The sequence below is a fragment of the Zosterops lateralis genome (genome assembly GCF_965231275.1).
Source record: "Zosterops lateralis genome assembly, chromosome: 4".
NCBI classification, from domain to species: domain Eukaryota; kingdom Metazoa; phylum Chordata; class Aves; order Passeriformes; family Zosteropidae; genus Zosterops; species Zosterops lateralis.
Window position 1 is genome coordinate 47,326,404 of NC_139765.1, and position 20,269 is coordinate 47,346,672.

Here is a 20,269-nt window from a genome sequence, read left to right on the forward strand (position 1 = left end):
GTCTGTGCCGGGCCTGTGCCTGTGCCCGTGTCTGTGCCTGTGCCTGTGCCAGGCCTGTGCCCGTGCCCGTACCTGTGCCTGTGCCAGGCCTGTGCCCGTGCCCGTACCTGTGCCTGTGCCCGTACCTGTGCCTGTGCCTGTGCCTGTGCCTGTGCCCGTGCCTGTGCCTGTGCCCGTGTCTGTGCCTGTGCCTGTGCCGGGCCTGTGCCCGTGCCCGTGTCTGTGCCTGTGCCTGTGCCCGTGTCTGTGCCTGTGCCTGTGCCCGTGCCCGTGCCTGTGCCCGTGTCTGTGCCTGTGCCCGTGTCTGTGCCGGGCCTGTGCCTGTGCCCGTGCCCGTGTCTGTGCCTGTGCCCGTGTCTGTGCCCGTGTCTGTGCCCGTGCCCGTACCTGTGCCTGTGCCCGTACCTGTGCCTGTGCCTGTGCCTGTGCCTGTGCCCGTGCCTGTGCCTGTGCCCGTGTCTGTGCCTGTGCCTGTGCCGGGCCTGTGCCCGTGCCCGTGTCTGTGCCTGTGCCTGTGCCCGTGTCTGTGCCTGTGCCTGTGCCCGTGCCCGTGCCTGTGCCCGTGTCTGTGCCTGTGCCCGTGTCTGTGCCGGGCCTGTGCCTGTGCCCGTGCCCGTGTCTGTGCCTGTGCCCGTGTCTGTGCCCGTGTCTGTGCCCGTGCCTGTGCCGGGCCTGTGCCCGTGTCTGTGCCCGTGCCTGTGCCTGTGCCGGGCCTGTGCCGGGCCTGTGCCTGTGTCTGTGCCCGTGCCTGTGCCTGTGCCGGGCCTGTGCCGGGCCTGTGCCTGTGTCTGTGCCCGTGCCTGTGCCGGGCCTGTGCCTGTGCCATATGTGACGGCCCCGATAAATCCCCGCGCGTGTCGCCGTCTCCGAGGATCCAGGCCGCCACCACTGCGCGGGGTGACTTTGTGTGCCTTGTGCCTCGTGCCTGTCCTCATCCTCTTTGTTTCCCTTGCCCTGCCCTTGCCCTCATCCTCGTGCTCATCCACACCCGGGGCCGAGCGGCCCGCCGGGTGCCTCCTGCTGCTGGTCGCCCCAGCAGGGCCATGTCATGGCACACGCTGCTTTAGGGAGTCGGGGAGCTCCTCAGCAATCAGCGACAGCAGATGCCGGGCGGCAGCGGCCCTTCAGGGCAGCCCTGTACTGACACCGCCGATGCCGCGGGGCTGCCAGAAGGTCCAGGGCAGGCTGCACCGAGCGGCTGCCTGTGGCCACCAGGCCTGGCTGAGGCGGTGGTGCTGGTATCAGAAGGGACAAACTGGACGAGACGTGTGCTTAAGGCATGTTTATACTGTGCTGTGTGCTGCTGGTTGACTGATGGAGCAGCAGAACAGAAAGTCCTTGTTGGTATCTGGCATAGCCAATAGTTCCGATGTCATAGGAGGGTGAGGGGTCTGGTCTTCCAAAGGGGCAAGACACAGGAGCTGGGGAATTGCCCTGGAAATACAGGATGGCAGCCTTAGAACAATCATTTCTTTGTCATCAGACCTCCAGTGGCCCCCACCCATTCGGGTTGGGACCTGCCCCACTCTGAGCCTCATTTTGGAGACTCTTCAGGTCCCCAGAATGCTGCATGGATAACTACATAAAAGGTTAAGTTATAGTTTGAAACTTCTCAGTACTATGTCAACAACAAATTTATAATATGGCTTAAATGAAATCTCTTTTCTAGTTTGGGTACTGTGGTCTCTTGCCTTTTTTTTTTCGTAGACACCAAGGTAGAAATCAGGAATAAACCTGTGGTTTACAGGGCAAATTTGTGTTAATATAGCTGCAATATTTATTCATTTATGTATAATCAGTGTTTCTAGATCAAAGTGTTACTATCCCGTGCTTCACAACACACAGAGCTAGACTGAAACAGCAAACTCACCAGATGTTTTGTCAGCCCAGCATACCTTCACAGAACACCTTTCCATTCTGCCAGCAGCAGCCACAGCTTTGGTTCCTTTTGTCACCCAACCAAAGCAACTCACCTCAGCAATTAGCATTTGCTGATTAGTTTCAGTCAGGCAATCATAGCTGTGATTTTGGCAGCCTGTTCTGGAACAGATTTATTAACAATGATCAATTATGACCAGGTGGAATTTCTGACAGATTATTTTTTTTTATTGTTGCTTGACAGTATATGGGAAGTCTCTCATTAGATAAATGCAGTTAATGAGCTGACCCTGCCATCTGCTGTCATTTCTGCTGCTGCTTCCAGCAGGTTTAGTGGCTGCTCAGAGTCTCCCAGGTCACTCCCTCTCCTTCAGCTCAGCATGGAATACAAATCTTTCTAAAGAGCCCACACAGTGTTGAGGATTTGTCATTCATGCTGTGCCTGGTTTCATGTAGCACAACTGCTGAAAGCTTCACTTGCAAGATGGGCTGGTGTTATCTTCAGTAAAAATAGCACTGAACCAGAAAAGGCTCACTGAGAGAATTTGCAAAATCCATCAAGTTTCCCAGTTTTCAAGATAAATAAGTGCAGAGTTGGTGAGAATGATAAATAGCAATTTTGTCTTACTATTGGACATTTTGATTGTTTCTGTGTACTTGACACAGCTGCAGCTAGTTGCAGGTAAGACAATTGTGTGCAGTACTGTGACAGCTAGTTATGATACTCCATGTACCAGAAGTACATCACTGCTGCAGCAATAAGGATACCAAAGAGAGGGCAGCATTCCATGGTGCCCATCCATGTCCACACCTCACCATGCCGGAGGCACACACAGAAGCACACTTCCCACAGCAAGATGGAACTTGTCCATTTTTTGTCTTTGCCCATAGGGGTAAGGGGCCCACAGTGAACTGAATGTTAGTCTTTGAAGGTATGAGTTCAAGAACTTCCTAGAGAATATAGATGTTCTTCTCTGAACATGGAACCATAAAATGCCCTGGGTTGGAAGGGACCATAATTACCTGGTTCCAGCCTCCTGTGATGTGAGCAGGGACACCTTCTACTAAATCACATTGCTCTAAGCCCCATCCAACCTGGCCTTGAACACTTCCAGGGATGGGGCATCTACAACTTCTCTGAGCAACCTGTTCCAGTGCCACACTCACAGTAAAGAATTTCTTCCTGACATTAATCGAAACCTACTCTTTTTCAGTGGGAAGCCATTCCCCGTTGTCCATGACCACCTCTGGTGGTGCACTGACCAGTCTTTTTTGTCTTATTTCTGCTGCCCCACCCTGTCACAGGACTGAAGAAAAACAAACAAAATCCCGAAAACCACTTTTTTTTTTGTACAAGACAAATATCGTCATTCAAATCTACCCAAACACCAGAGAAAACCATTTCCCAGCATTACCTCACACAGAGGGGGAAAACCCAGTAAAGCATGTGGTGAAAATACAGTACTTCTCAAAATGCAGCAAATATTCCAGAAGTAAAAATTGATCTTTATGGCCTGAAAACCAATTTTCTCTCTTTTTTTTCTCCCTGCTGGCTCCCCTTTAGCGCCTGTCTGCATGTTCAAACTAGCAGGTTATGACTTGCTTTGATTTTGCTTGCTTATCATCATGCAGCTCAGGTTTTACAGCTATAAAAACTTCACTGAATTATAGCTTCAGGGGGATTGACAAGATGTGCTTTAGTTCTGAGACAGAACTTGGAGGAAGAACTGTAGATTCAGGAAAACTCTCCTTGGCAACATAAAAAGCCTCTGTCCAGTGTCCACAATCTTCTTTTGCTGAACTTAATGGCCTGAGAAGAGCACAGCACAGTAATATTTTGTTGCTTCAACTCCTAATACACTAGCTGAAAAAAAAAGGTGAGTTTATTGATATGTTTTGTTCCTTGTAAAGTGTTTTGTGCTCACGTTAGAAAGTTTAATTTTCTTTAGACAGGACCAAATTCATTAGGTACCAGCTGCCTTCACCCAACTACTCTTGGACACATGCCATTTCTAAAACTTTTGTATGAATCTTCAGAATAGTTTTACTGGGTGTTGTATCACATCCTTGGATTTACCACAGCACTATACTTACAAAGGTGAACTGAACATCTCAAAAAGAAGCCCAGAGATCAGGCCACATCAGAGTGTGCTCTGGCACACCTGCAGCAAGCCCTCCTCTCACAACACATGGCAAAAAGAGTGTGGCATGGGAGTTCAGATGGACAGCTGGCTCTCCCAAGTATAAGGGCAAATCACTGCACAAGTTACATTCCATGAATGTAATGTGGCCCAAAGACTCAGAGGAATGATCTCTCAAATCAACTCAGGCTTAAAGTGTAGATTCAGCATTTCTTCCCTGCCCAGCAATCCTACAATGAAACTTACACCCCTCACGCTGGCATTACTTACAATGTCTACCTGGCTTTACATTTTCCATGAAAAGATCAGGAAACAAGGCAAAGGATTCCCATTTATAGGACATGTTGGGACGGATCCTCACCCTTTGGCAAAGCCTATCAGACATTACATACATCCCACCTCCTGATTTAGTAAATTAATTTAGTCCTTGTTCTTGAGCTATTGCTGTATCTGTGAGCACAAACTCCTACGTGTGTAGTTTTATGGGTAAACTTCCCCCCACAGCTTTTGTTCCCAAAGCCCTTGCTTATAGTCCCCCCTTGGGAACAGTTGCTGTGCTGCATCCCCTTCAGGCTGTGCTTTTGAAATATTCCCCACAGAAAAGGCAGAAGTAGCTCCTCACTAACAATCTTTCTTTTGAAAATCAAGAGGAAGCACTTCAAGGGAAGTCAGTGAGGTCAACATAAACCAGCAGCGATAGCAGTCTCTCACAAATAAGCAAAAATGTAAGGCAGAGAATTCCTCTGTAGAATTTTCCAGAAGTAAAATAAATTGGAATACACAAGTGAATGTAGTTCCAATAGCAAATCACTGATGTAAAACATTTAAATATTTAACCAAAATTTCAGCAGCAAAATTAGAGCTATCAGAGAAGCTATTTACTATGAAATTTTGACATTGATTTGCTCCCTAAAATACTGAGATGTTAATTGCAAAATGCACTGCATCAGTTATGCATCATGGGTTAAGAAAATAACTGTTGAGCAGGGAAATATTAGATATTTTGCAGGGCTTTGGTATTTTGAAACTCTTTGCAACTCATGGCAGTCTTCTCTATCCTCTGGTTAGCCATAGCAAAAGAGAAAAAAAACCCACCCCAAGGCCTTTATAAAATAAAAGCATCCTCTATTTTGTCAGGACTTCCAGCTTCCCTTCCACTCCCTTCAGCTCAAACAGTAGTTAAGCTGGTATAACATCATGCTACAAAATAGCCTAAAGAAATATACTTGATGCTTCAGTTTCAGGTAACATTTCGGTTTCTCCTACTACATCTGCTGGCTTAGTCAAAACACACTTGGATTAATTGTCAGGTTATCAAGGGTTTTGGCCAAGTTTTGTTTGCAGGGGTTTTTTTTTGTTTGTTTTGGTTTGGGTTTTTGTTGTTGTTGTTGTTGTTTATTTGTTTGGTTTTGGTTGGGGTTTTTTTGTTTGTTTCCCTCCAACTGCTGACCTTTTCCCTTCTTCTAACACAGTCTTCCTGGGATGAATATCAGTCAATTGAAGAGGAGTTCTAGCCTAGATAAGTTTGTCCAGCTGTGCCTGGAAGGCTCATTTCGTAGGCTGCAGTCCCATTGAAGTCTGACAGCCCTCAGCCTGTCAAAGCAGACACATCAAGTTCGTAACTGAGTAATTATTTTTTTAAAAAAAAAATTTACACATGAGGTATGGAGATCTAAACCTTTCCTGTTTCTTGAGGTTTGAATAGTTTAGCTGCTTAATTCCCAATATTTTTTTTTTTGTTCATGTTAACCAAACTAATCATTCTAGTTTCTTCTATGAGGTATATGTCAAAAGCTGAATTAAAATGTCAAAGACAAATTAAATTAGTAGGAAAAGGACTTTCCTTTCTCCCACAGAATCTAGTTCAAGGTTAGAATCTCAAGGGATCCAGTGACAACCACCCTTCCACAATATCCCACCCGATGGGACTTTGCCCTTTGGCCAGCATATGTAAGTGCTCTGCCTGAATCATCAGAAATTCCAGCAATCAGCAGGGTTCTGGAGCAAAGATCTGAATCTGTCAGCATCTGGGTTTACTGAGGCAATACTGCTACATGCCTCACTGACCACAGTTACATTCAAAACAAGATGGTTTTCATCATTTATACCTCAGGCACTGACTTCTGCCTACTGGTATGTTTTTGCTCTGTCACAGTTCTATGTGCAGGTGCTGTTGGGCAATCAGTGAACAGGAAGAACGGTCAGGCAGCAGGGCAAGGTGCCACTTTCATAGAGAAGATTTTCACATAGCTATTCCCTGTTCTGTGTGAGCAGGGCCATGGTTGCACTGCCCTGTGACCTTTCCTAATAGGGGTAACTTCAGCTTTGTGCTTCTTTCAGGACACAGCGATTGGCCTGACACAGCATCTGACCTGGGACATCATAACTGAGCTCATTCACACTACGGAGCTACTATGCCATCATGGGAACCAGTCTGAACTGTGCCATTTCAAAGCCAGCCAGTGGAGTTTGAGGATGTTTCTCTGGCATCCCAGAGACACCAGAGCATCTCAAATATGGTATTTGAATACAAGATTATGTCACCTAGTACACACACATTGGCTGACATTCAAGCTATTGGGAAGTAACAGCAACTTGTTCCGATTGATCTTCCTGTATGAGCTTCTGAATTACTCACCATCATCTAGAAAGTGGTAAAAGTATATTTATGACTACTACATAAAATTCAAACAAGACCTTTATTTACATTAGGTTTTCAAGCAGTGGGTGTTGCAACATACATAACAAAATTTCATACTACATTTTTATAGGTAATCAGGTTGAAAAACTGATCTACAGAATCAATTTGTCAAAACTGGCTAAGCAGAAAATGTGTCAACTCTGCTTAAGAGTACTCTGCCAATTTCACACCATTTTCTATCATTCAGAGTATTTCTGATGTCCTCCTGGTAATAAAAACAGAATGCTCATGCAGGTTAATTTACAGTGAACTCTCTAGTGAATTTTATGTTCTTCACTTGTTCAGAAGAGCATGTCAATACTCTCCCCACCTTGTCTCACAGAGCAATTACAGGTCCAAATAGCGGGCAAACTCCACCAGAAGATTTTTAACAGAAAAAAAAATGGATTTAGCAAGGCAAGGAGTCAGAACTTTCATTCTGTGGCTAACTGAATTAGAATCTCTCATTCTGTAGAAAGCAAGTTGTCCTATAAAGATTAATCAAATTCTTTTATTTCATACTAACATTATGCAGCAACCAATATGAGTGTCTAGGTAAACAGAGACTTCGTGAAATGTTTTGCTGCAAAGCTGACCAGTAATGCACACAAATGATAAAGTCCTCAATTTTGCTTACTGCCAGAAATAATAAAAAAAAGGCTTCAGGAGCAAGTAACACTGATTCATACTGTACTGTGCTCAAGCACTAGTCAACAAAATCTATTAAGCTACATGGGTAGGAAAAAAAATCAGAGCAGCTTTGTTATCTTACTTGTGACACCTTATTTAAATTTCAGGCATTACTTCTTTATATCAGCATAAATATGTAGCCTTCTACAGGTTTCATGATGTGGTTACAGACATAAAAATGTTATAGTAGAAAGCAAGAGCTAGTTCAAGGAATTTCAGCCTTTGAAATCAGCAAGATACAAAGCTAAAATTCATTTGTTCCTTTTCAAGTTATCAATACTTTCACTAAAACATAAATATTTTAACATATATTATTTTTTTCTGACATTCAAAATTGTAAAGTCAATATGGCAGAATTATTGTTAAAAGCACATATTTACAAATATTCTTTTTTCCATACATAAAGTATTTGGCATAATTATAACAATCTTACTGCATACACAACTGTTTGCTTCTTTTTCACATAATGGTACACTCCTTATTAAAATTTACCAATTATGTACAAAAATACTTGAACATTTATTATAGAAAACTTCTATAACTACTGTCAACAGTTTGTAACTGCTGAAGGTTTAATTGAGAGAATATAAAAAAGTGGTCACTTTCTTCCAGTTAAACTATCAACAAATCAAACACAGCTGAGATCAACATGAGCTTCCCAACAAAAGAGGGAGAATATTTTTAACAATATGTTTTAAAATGCAGTTCACACATCTGTTCCCAAGCACATTTAACAGTCAATAAAAGAAAGAGGATACAAAACATACATACAGAAGGTGCTTTTTTTTTTTTTTCACTTCCCCTCCACATTCCTATGTCTTGGCATTAGCTTTCCAGAGCTCTTCAGATGCCAGTTACTAAAATACAACCTAAGGCCAAACATCATTCTCAACAATAAAGATGATGGTGAAGAAATCAAGCTAAAAAGCAAATCAAAAGCCTGGCTCCAATGGCACAAACACATCCAAGGACCTGGTCAGAATTTTTGCTAGATTTTTACAAAATTATTAATGACCTTCAGAATTAGCTTTTGAAAAGTATGGATTGTAAACTAGCCATTTGTATTTTTAAAAATTGGCTCATTTAGTGAATTGCCTTGATATTAGTCAGTATTGACTCTTGTACACAAGTAAAATGAACAATTCATTTGTACCTATTTCATACACAGATTGTATTTTAGGGTGAACTTTCAAGAACAGCAGGCGTGTTCACTAGAAAACTGCTAGCTTAAAAAAAAACAAACAAAAACAACAACAACAACAAAAATATACATTAACTGGAAGAATAAAAGTAAATTGCACCTCAAAAAGAAAAAGGATGTGTCAGGTACATACACTTATGGCACAAAACCTTATTGGGATTCACCAGAATGGTGCTGTATGCTGAATTAAATACAGGTATTTTTCCATCCTAAAAATAATATAAGCCAAGTGTGTGTTTCAAAAATTCCAAACCACATTCTTACAACAGTCCTCTGCTGTATAACTTGCATTATATCTCAGTTTTGCCACATACATTTGAAATGACCAACCTATTCATCAGATAAGAGAAACAACTTTCAGCCTACTTGCAGAAACATCCTAGTCTACAGACTACTTTGTTAGAAAGCGTGCAATAATCTCTAGTAGTAAAGATCCAGTCAGTATATTCTGCATTTTGTAAGAAGCATTCAGCTAACTCAGATGAGAGTTGTAGGGTTTTAGATTTTTTAAAATAAAACTAAAGTACAAATAAACACATTTATCAGTATTCACCACCATGAAATTAAAAAAAAATTCTCTCATTCATGCTTCCTATAATATCTGGCGACCTAAATTAGTAATTTCATTTCAAATGTGCAACATAATATTAATAAGCATTTCAAAATTACTCAAAAGAAAAGGTGGACAAAATATTAAAGTGCCTAACTAAATGAGTTTTACCATTTTTAAAAAATATTATTTCTTAAACAGTAAAGAATGTGTTGCAATTAAATATAAAAGTGGCTTCTCATAGCTGAGAGACTTTGCGGGGCAGAGGCCTGGGCCGGGGAACCTGCTCAGTCCTCCTGCTGCTGTTTTCCAGGTTGTTTGGCCGAACCAGCTGTGGCTTGGGTGGCAGTGCCGGAGGGTCTGCGGTGGGCGGGATGGAGAGGCTGTGAGGTAGAGGAACGGGGCGTTTCAAAGTCCGCTCATACACGCTGTAAGGTGGCGGGGTTTTGCTTTCTTTTCTCACAGGCTCCTCGGAAACGTTGTAGCTTGGGACAGTCACTGCTGGTTCGCTGCCTTGACTTTCAAAGCCTGATGTTTCTGATGTGCTACATCGGCTGAGCGAAGAGATGCCGCTGCTGTAACTCCCTGACAGCGCCGGGGAGTTGGATATGAGCCCCGAGGAATGATACTCCACTGGAGATGGTGTGAATGATTGCACAGACCCCTGCTCAAAAGAAAGGGCAGAAGAAGAATTCACCTGGCACATAGGAAGGGGGACTGTTTCTGTGCTCAGACCGAAAATGTACATAGATACACTGCATGTAACTCTGAGCTTTGATAAACAGAAATGGTTGTGTCCCTGTTTAATCAAGACCTGGTAAGAAACTGATAAAAAGCTCATTTCAATAGTGCCTGGATGCACCTTAAATACTGGTCATGTCAGTAATTCATATAAGTGGAAATAAAACTGTTTTTAAATGTTATTATGATAGTAATATTGTAATACTATGGAAAAATCTAAGACGTCTTTAGAACTCACCCCTAGTTTTCCCACCTGGAAGTGGAATGCATCACTGGGCACAGGACATACCTGGGAGTGTCCTGCCCCCTAACGCCAAAGACCAGCCACTGCTGCTACTGCAGGCTTTCATATCCCGAATTCAGTTTCCAAAGCTTTCCTCACAGCTTTCAGTGCATTGTCGTGCAGTGAAAAGTGCATTTACATCATGGCATAATTTCTGAGTGTACCAGTATCAGAGGGATAGCACAAAGCAGGTATCGAGGTAAGAGCTGCTGCTGGGTGCCAGCCCCCTTCTCTGCTGTTCCTGCTCCCATTTGGGGCAGCGGCAAATGGCAGGAGATGAAAGCATCACCACCTTTCCTCTCCCCCATCTCCCAGGTGTTCCTTAGACATACAAATACAACACACCGTGTGTGCTTCAGGGGCAAGGGTCATATGGAGGGCACAGGTGGCCAGAGGCTGCACCAATAGCCTCACAGGTCAGTGAGGGATGGTGAGGGACCAGGAGCTGAGGGCCCAAGCAGTGCTGATGACAAATAAAAGGCATGGACAATAAAGACCTACCTAAAACCATTGAGCAATTCTATTCCAGTGAAGCAACTTCAACTGAAAACTGTAAAAGGTTAGCCCACAATTTCCAAGTTAAATTTTTTTTGCAACGTATTTAATTATGACTGGAGTCATCTGAGACAATCCCAACTTATTGGCCTCAAGCCTCAGGCTAAAAAAGTGATGGGGAAATCAAAATAAAGACAAATTTGTCACTCCTATTCTTTTTAGACTGGTTGATGCTCAGTTGCTCAGCTTGAGGTGAGAGTGTGAGCCATGCTACAAAGGATGGGTGTGGAGGAAGAGGAGAAGGGCAGGGGTGTTCAGAGCTGGGCTGTACTGACTTTATGCTGTTGAGACAATTTTAGTTATCCATCTAGGACTGGATCCACAGAGCACTGAAATCAATGGAGAAAAAAAATCTTCATTTACATCAGTGGGTTTTGTACTAGGATGGTTTTCTCTGGTAGCACACTGTTAGAGGAAAGGCTAAAATCTGAGCCCTGTATATGGCTGTGGAAAAGCAAAGTGAGTTTTATTTGAAGCTCAACACCTGGTGAAGACATTTCAGACTTTCTCAAGAACCTGTTTAACTACCTGTTTCATGTTCCATTCCTGTGTGAGGAGGCCGCAACTGTACTTCTACTCCCCCAAACATCCAGGCTGAAGGTTTTCAAATAAATTATGTATTTGTCTCCAGTTCCAAGAACACTGGACACTTGGATTAAGTGACCATATATAAGATTTAGGACTTTTGTTTTTGTCATTCAGAACAACTGCAAATATGTAAAGCCTGCCCGGGTAACCACTTGGTTCTGGCAAAACAGTGTAGTTTTACCAGTAGCAAGTATCAGTCTCGACACCAAAACAGTCTGGAAATTCATGGATGCTCAAAGTGAGATCCAGCAGTTCTCAGAAGTATTTTGGGCCAACATTCCTCTTCCAAGCAGCAATCCAGACTTTGTAAAATGCTTAAATTCTGTCAACACCTATAGAAGAAGAATGTTAGCATAAGCTTCAACATCCCTAAGAATCATCAGTACTGTGTCCATTCAGGATGAAAAGGAAGGGTCACTCATTTTTGGACAAGATCCTAATGCTCTAAAGAACTTCCCAGTAAGCAATTAGGGCAAAACTTGGGATCGGTGCTCAGTTCAGCAGAATGGTAATAAGACTGTGGGGCACTCTGATGCCAGTAGAATTGTTTTGTTATGAATTTGGACCACTGTGCAGACAGAAGAAGAAATGTTACAGGCTTATGGGAAGACAAACAGGACAATGAGTGTGGGCTTGTAATAAGGGACCTCAAAGTGAAAGGAAATACTTTGGGGTGCTGTGCAGTATTAGTTAGGCATTGAGTTGCTGAGGGGTTACTTTGGTAGGGCTGCTTCCCTCTGTCCTTCCATTTGAGTGCCTGAAGCACCAGTCATTCTTCTTCCTATTTGCTCTCCTTCCACGCTGTTGACATTTCTACCCAGAGAATCATCTCTGCTTCAGTGGGGTGGCTGAAGCTATCCATCCCCAAGACCAATGTCATGCACACTACCAGCACCAGGGGTTGCCTGGAATAAGCAGGCTGCATGTTTGTGTGCTCCAATGCTGCGGAAAACACAGCTTTTCCAGTGGGTACCAACACATGCAAATATCTTGAAACAGAAATGAAACCAGCTCAGTTTAGCCTGGATCTCCAATTACTTTGGATATTTAACTGCCAGAGGAGAACCAGTACTAATTCGCAGCCTATGCTTAATGTTCCCTACTGGCAGGTGTCAAACTACTTGCAACTTCTTAAAACCTCCCTGGATCATCCTGCAGAGAAAAATTAGTATTAAAATGATTGAAGCAGGGAACACTCTCTAATGAACCCTCTAATCTAACAGCTCTGAATAATGGGAGAATAAGATGAATAGGTTGCACAACAGGTTTTCCTGGCACCTTCCCTTCTTCCACACTGGACACCAAATACTGTTTTTTGTGTAGGTATATGACATGAAAAAAAATCCCAAATAATTTACATTAAATGTGTACCATCTGCCCCACAACACACAAGATCTGTCCCACAAAGGCAATTCACTGCAATAGGACGACAGTACCTTCATTGGTGATCTTCCAGCAGGAGAAGGGGAAATGGAGGCTATGTGTCTTGCTGGTGATGCTGTAAAGTTAGAAAGATTTCAGTGCTTTCACTTGTGGCATTACAATTTTACTAAGAAATCTTTTTAAGTAAATAGGAGATCATTTGATACATAAACATTATCTCTAGCTCCCTTGGCTGATGTCTGTAAATAGTTTTAGAGATTTTGTTTATTTTGGTTTGTTCTCTGGATTATCTTGCAGTACAACCAAGTATAAAAAACTTACGCATCTGCCTTTTCTGACAAATTTTATATCACTATAAATTTATTTATAATCAACCAAGTGATAACAAGTTAAATAAAGAGTCAGTATAACAACTTTTCCCTTTTTGTTCTTAAGAAATATATTATGAGTCTGTATGTCAAATAAGGAAAATAAAAAATACATAATATACTTATATCAAACATTTACCTCCAAATATACTAGATACACGTCTGGATAATTCACAAAAAGTTTACTCACTCTCTTGAGAACAATTATATTTATAGTGTCACTTGAGGAGCCTTTCCTTTAAATAGAAATCAATCTTTTGAAAGGCAAAATCATTATAGTAACAGAACTCATGTGCTTTCATGATTGCTGTGCATTTTCTGGCCAGTAAGATTCTTTGTGGTTAATGATAATTTCTGATTGCTAACCTTCAATTATCATAAAGTAAAAAGACTAAATTTGATCATCCTTCCTCGTACTAGCATGAACTGCTGTCTGAAACTGCTCATTCATTAGTGAAGGGGCAGAGTATTGGAAACTGCAGAGAACATTATTAACAAAAAAATACCCGCAGAGGCAGTTCTACAGCCTTTCATGTAAGAAATCAAATGATAAGTTAACCTCCCCAAGAAGTTAAACATCAAAGAGAGTGGAAAGAATCTAAGCCCTCAAGTACTGGAGCTTTACCTGAGATGTCCATTAACTCACCAGTCTGTGCAGGTCTTGGTGGTACAGGAGGAGATATAAGCTTTCCACTTTCTGATGTGTTTCTGGCTTCCTTCCCACTGTCCAGGCTCCAGCTGCTGGGGGTGGTGTTTACAACTGTAAGAGAATGAAAAAAACTGTCAGAGGCTTCCAGTTCTCTGACTTGCTTTTATCCATGAAGGTAAAACCACACAGAATGCAGATGCCTAACGACTCAATAAGCATGCCTGAAAAGCTCTCCTGATTACATCTGCACTTGCAAAGCTGATGGATGCATCTGGCCCTCAGGTCAGTTTGTGACCAGCAGTGGTGGCCATCAACAGCAGCAACAGCTGAGATTGCATTCTGGTGCACTGCAAATCCAGACACAAGGGGAGATAAGCTTGAAGCTTATTAATATAATCAGTTTATCTTTGCACCAGACTCCTGTTTACAGGTTTCCAGGCAGAGGGGAATAGACTATTCATAAACTGTTCCCATTAACTCATTTTATCTACAGAAGGGACTAGAGAAAGGAACTTGCCATTCCTATCGACCTCTTTCATAAAGCTTTCTGTGCTAACATTCTTGCGTTGCCTGCATAGACTACAAATTTGGAGTTGAAAGAAGGTGGAAAAAAGGGCACAAAATGTAGGGAGTAAAAACTGGAAGAAATTAAAAGTGTCTGACAACAAAAATATCAAATTAAGAAACTATTATGGACTGAGAAAACTTCTGTACACTGTTTGTATCTCTGGTCGAGGATCTCTGCTTGATCACATAAATTGACTGTCACCTTGACATGCATAAAAGTGGCTGTTTTCTGCTTTGTCTGTTACTCTGATCAGATTCTATGACTTTAACCAAATGATCCCATAAGGTCTGGAACAGCTTCCTTGATAGACCTGGATTATCTCACGTCATCAAGAAGTCACCAATATTGGAAAGAAGGACAAGGCATTTAACATGGGCAGGAAAACTAATGGGAAAAATACAACTTTCATTACACTTCCTTAAGAAAAAAAAATGGAGTTGAAAATAACCACTTCAAACCTTCCCATTTATCTCCCAAATACACCACCAAAAAAATCCCACACCTTAAAAGTGTCAAATCTCTTGCCCTGCTATGACAGTTTCCTTCTTGTTTACTTCCTTCAATTGTGAGTAGACAATCACATGCAAAAACTCTGTGTTTATTTACAAACATAAAATGAAAAAGCAAAATATTGTTGCTAATTGATAGCATCAATTAACACTATGGTAGCAACTCTGAGAGCTCTCAGTACAGTAACCCCACTACACATCAGATTTAATACAATAAGTGCAGTAAAAAAGACCTGGTCTCATATCTGAAACAATATTGTTATAATATAACTGCACTTAAGTTGACCCTGGGATCAATGAACAGAATAATCTCTTTTCTAGAGGATCATTTTGCTTTATAATTGCCAAAATATGCAACACAGTATTTGTTTTTTATTGTAAGTTGTCACTCAACAGCATGGCTTTGCCCTCATCCTAAAAATCACCTGGCACCAGACCTAGGTACTTCAAATGCCTGAATCTCTTGACAAGCCATTTTTTTTTTCTTTTAAGCCATCTGAGCAGTCAGTTTTTTTGACTGCTAAAGCCTTCAGGAGAGAATACTTCATTTTAACAATTCTGTGATGTACTTAGCTGCATAGGGCAGTGGAAAAGTTTTGCTATTTCCATGTGTTAAATTATTTTGGATGTTTTTAAGCCCTGCAAAAAAATACCACCTGTGTTTTCATAAAAATGTAAAGACAAAAATACCTATAAAACACAGCTCTTATTAGAGAAAATCTGATTCCTGGTTAGTTCTTATTACAGTATATTATTAAAATAGTTACTTTCTATACACTTATTTTACTGTAACCTTTATTCAGCATTCCGCAAAAGTACCATAAAGAAATGATGGAGCATATTATAGATGAGAGGCACATAATGAAATCATGGCAAACAATTACTGTGACAACAATATTGTATTTATCCATGTGCAAAATTATAAAAGGCAATTTTTTTTCTATGGAAATGCATCTATTTCTCATTTACTCTATTTAAAAAACAAAATCCTCAAAATGCAAGAAACCACAAATTGGTGTTTTCAATCCAAGTGTAAGCAGAAGCACACTGAGATATATTTGGTAAACTGGACTTGCAGGTACCAAACTTCAGAAGCAGAAAGGACAGGTCTCACAGGCAGCCTGATGAAACCTGCTGCTCTATCACCCCCTCCCTGAAAACTTTTGGGCCTTATTTGAGTGCAAAATTCAGTCCCTCCCCTTTTGGCAAAGTGTTTTGACACTTCAATTTGTTACCATAATTTATGTAGTCAGTTAGAATGTTTTGACACTTGGAGATGACAGTATGCACACAAAAGAACTGGTATTCTACAGGAACAAGATGGAGTAATTAAATTTTTATTCTTCAAAGATTGGCATGTTGTAGCATTTCCACTTACCTTTGTCAGAGCCGGGCAGATTGGAATCACTTCGTGGCAAAGCACCATCTCCAATATGATTAAATAGCATCCTCTGTAAATTGAGAACATCATGGTTTGAACATAGCTGCTGTTGTATTTCAGTAGCTATTAAGAAAACCAATATATTGTTGTTATTATGCTCCCTCACCCCCAGGTCTGCTTAAGAGGCAGAGTGATAAACATCACGTAAGAACATAAACCGTTTAATAAAATTATGTGTATACAGATAGGGAGTAGACTAGTTTTCTGAAAACTGTACACACGGAAATTGGAGGAAGGATTATTATGTACTGAGTTCTGACAGTTTCCAGCACCTTAAAAAACATAATAAAACTCATTCTTAAAGAGATATCTTAACAGATTACTTAAAAATAGAAGGATATATTTGCAATAATTTATTACAGAATCAGGATCTGAACAAGATAATATTCAAATTATGTCTGTTACCTAAGAAAATTATTGTGTATTGTTTTTCAACCCTGACTTTTTGGTAGTGGTCTTCTTACTTCTCTTGTGGATAAGAGCTGACCTACAAAGCATGTTCGTCTTTCATTTTCTTAAAATCCATTTTGTCTACAAATCACAAAAAATGTATGAAAAAAAATTAAAATTCTACCCTTTATTTCCTTTGGCAGCATTCAAATAATCCATGGGTCAGTAGTTTGTCTTGAAAACATATGTAAACAGCATACAGTTAATCCTACAAGTAATTCAGATGTACTGTCAAGAGGCAATGGGAACAGATACATTTTTTTCTTACTTTTTTTTTTCTTTAAAAGCAAGAGCAGATGATCTATGAAATCCAAATAAAATCCTATTATTGTGTATCTTTCCAGTGTTCACAGAGCACTGTGCCGAGCTGGTGAGGCACTATGCTGTGATTCCACAAGATGGCAAACCCAGCTGCAAAGTGATCATCATTAATCTAATATGTTGCAGCTTCATGTTACAAAGTGAGGAACAAATACTTAAGCCAGATTCAACTTCACTTTAAACATCTCAAGAGACAAAATGCTTTTGGTAGACTTAGAGCTACAGTAGGTGTGCTGTATGTCATATGAGAGTCATTCTGGGTCAAGTAATATCTGTTTTCCTGGAGCTACCATTAAACTGAAGTGGTAAACCTACATATATACTTTGATGTGACAGGAAGTGTGACCATATGTTCCTGCCTGGTCTGGATTGAGTGTTCACTGCCTAGTGAGTCTGCTGTGCACTGGGATGTGATGGACAAGTGTTGAAGTCTGCTTTCTGTTGCAAAGGTAAAGACCAACGGCTGAAAAAGCAACTGAACTTGGAGGAGATAAAGAGACAAAAGCTGAATGAAATACAGATAAACAAAGACATACTAAAAAGAATGAGATATAAAATGATATGGAAGAACAAGAGCAATCACAGGATGTTTAATGACATGGAAATAAAAACCCCAAAAATGTGAAATTCAAAAAGCTTCAATAGGAAGATAATAGCCCAAAAACTAAGGAGACTTGTTGACCAGTCAATGACAGCAGGCATTCATCTTCAGAGTATGGGAAGAGCTGGAGAGACACTGTACAACCATTCAGCCAGAGATCACAAAGCAAGCACAAATGGATATTGACTAAAAACAGCTGTACATAACCTTGAGCATCAATTTCAATGAGGAAGTGGATGAAGTACTGCTGTGGTCTTGTTCTGTGAAGTCTATCAAACTTCCTTAAATAAGGTACCTATGGCCTGAAAGACTTGAAGTTCAGGTATTTGCCTATGTATCTCATCTCTCCCAGTTGAAACACTAATGTGAAAATTGCTTTCATCAAGCTGTAAAAAAGTAATTCATAAATGGGCAGTCCTTTCCTCTCAGCGTGAAGCTCCAACCAACACTGTTGAAGTGGTGTTAGAACAAAAGGAGAAAGGACAAGGAACAGTTTGAGCAGCAAAATTTAAGTGAGAGTTGCAGGTCTCTCTAAGGTAACTCCTTACAATTGTCCTGAGGAATTCTTTTCCCCTTCTTTATCAGAAGGCAGAGAATCAGGATTTTGTTTCTGATCAAAGTCCATTTTTACTGCTGAGGGAACAGCAGAGAAAGAAACTTCACCTTTCCCCAGAAAGATATATCCTCATTTATGGTTACAAGGGCAGAAAGAAACTGTCAGAGCTTCTCATCTTTGAGGTACACTTCACTGTATGAGCAAGTTAATTTTCTACTTACCCTCTCATTGGACACTGAGGGTAGAGACAGATTGGGAGACTTTGCTGCTGGGCGAGTCTCAGAGAGAGCGGAGACTGGGCCTACGAGCTCCTCAGCCTCCCTTATGCAATCTCGGATAGAGTGGGGGATAGAAGTCGCATTCCACTTGGCAAAGCAAGAGTTTGTAGTCTGGGAGCAAAAATGGGATAATTTTTCTTTGCGGCAAACTGTAAAACCGCTTTATTTAAAGAGCATCTCCTGATCTTTCCTGTCTGTTGTTTTGGCTCCACTACCACTGACAAAGTGCCCAGTAGATCTACCTGGTCTAAGTAGTTCCCGAGAACAGTCCTTAAGTCTGACTAAGCCTCAGTATTACTTCTTAAGCCCTCAGGTAAGCAGGAGGACTTAAAAAGAAAAGAGATTAAAAATTAAATCAAGAGCCAATTCAATAACCAAAGAAACAAGGGACAAGAAAAGAACTAATGAGAAACCAATAATTTATTTCTAAAATAAAGAATCCTGGATCTGGTTTTTGTCAGCAGTAAAACTTCTGGTAGACATAAGAATGTTGAAAGGAGAGCCTTTAACACCGTATGCATATTCTCATCTTTCTCAGCTTCAGCAAGAGGTGTTTTGTGTGATAGCAAGGATTAAAACAGCTGCAGTGTTAAAGAAAAGCACTTTAGGAAAATAGGTCCATTAAGAAGAAAAGATGAAATAAGGATTCACTATTGCCCAGCTTACCAAGCTCATGTTGAATTTCAGAATACTCAAAAAATTCACATTTCAACAGACCTGTGTAACTGTATTTTAAGGCAAGAATACAGTACGTTTTTTTCTCTGGAGTAACAAAATGTCTATCATTCTTTTCTGAAACTACTTTGGAAAATAGGAATTGCCACATGGGACAGGTTATTATTTCACAGTGGCTAGGATTAGCTTTCTCAGAAGAAACAAAGCGGAGCTCAACAAGGACAACTGCCATGATAGGAGTTTTTCATTCTTTGTCTTCTTCCCTAGATTGAACAAATGCTTGTATCATCTGGTAAGTCTCTCTCACTTCAGCAAGTAAACATAAAGAAACAGACCTACATTAAAGAAATCAAGCAGAAATGTGATCAAGCACTATGTATTCTATTCATATCTCTTACATCTAAAATATTTTCGAGTATTTGCTTATAAAAACATTAAAAAACCCTTGAAAATTTACAACAGTGAACAGACACCAAATCTGCTCGAAGTTCAACATGTGCCTTTATTGTCTTCCTAGCTATTTGTGCTCTGAGGATTCCCAACAAACTTCTTACCTGAGAAGTTTCCAAAGGACCAGGGTAGATGGCACTGCAGGGCCTCTCTCTGGGAGACAGGCAAGAGTTTTCTCGGGAATGCTTATGTTTGTCAGATAACAGAGGAGAAGCTAGAATATAAATATGTCTAGTGATTAAATTAATGCAGTGAAACTCAGACATTTCAATTCTATGCTTATGACAAAAAAAAAATCCTCTAATAATTGAGATTCCTCAAGCAATTGACTAACTATGATGTCTGACCAGCGACATCACGCAGAAATTCAGCTGTGTAACATATCAAGAGTCATTTAATATGGTTTACCATAGCAGATGAGCACTGACCTCTGGCACTGGATGGAGCAGAACTGGTCACGTTAGGTGAAGCAGAATGAGTGGAACTCAGGCTTGAGGTAGATGGACTAGGCTGTGTATAGAAGAGATGTTGTTGTTACCACATCACATTTACTGGTTTCGAAAACAAAAATTTAGAGTACACTTTTCACTAGAACAAAGAACTTTTAACTTCTTAAGAGTAGTTTATCAGTCATTCAAAATAGCAAATCACTATTAAGAGCATTTATCAAACTATACAAAGATGTAGCAAAATACTAAATAAATAGAAATGTG

General features: G+C 40.8%; 1 protein-coding gene across 3 annotated transcripts in view; it reads right to left on the reverse strand.

Moving 5' to 3' along the window:
* Nucleotides 1–6,699: 6,699 nt before the first annotated feature.
* DOCK4 (dedicator of cytokinesis 4) overlaps nt 6,700–20,269 on the reverse strand; it is a 235,556-nt gene continuing 221,986 nt past the window's right edge. For 2 of the 3 annotated variants that reach the window (XM_083859833.1, XM_083859832.1), the window contains 6 exons: nt 19,985–20,066; nt 19,661–19,770; nt 16,163–16,235; nt 13,705–13,818; nt 12,744–12,805; nt 6,700–9,804 (listed from right to left, as the gene is read on the reverse strand). In XM_083859833.1, coding sequence (XP_083715959.1) covers nt 9,379–9,804; nt 12,744–12,805; nt 13,705–13,818; nt 16,163–16,235; nt 19,661–19,770; nt 19,985–20,066 — 867 coding nt within the window. In that variant the 3' untranslated portion in view covers nt 6,700–9,378. Of the gene's footprint in view, nt 9,805–12,743; nt 12,806–13,704; nt 13,819–16,162; nt 16,236–18,374; nt 18,543–19,660; nt 19,771–19,984; nt 20,067–20,269 lie in introns of all 3 variants that reach the window. The other variant, XM_083859831.1, reaches the window with a different exon arrangement.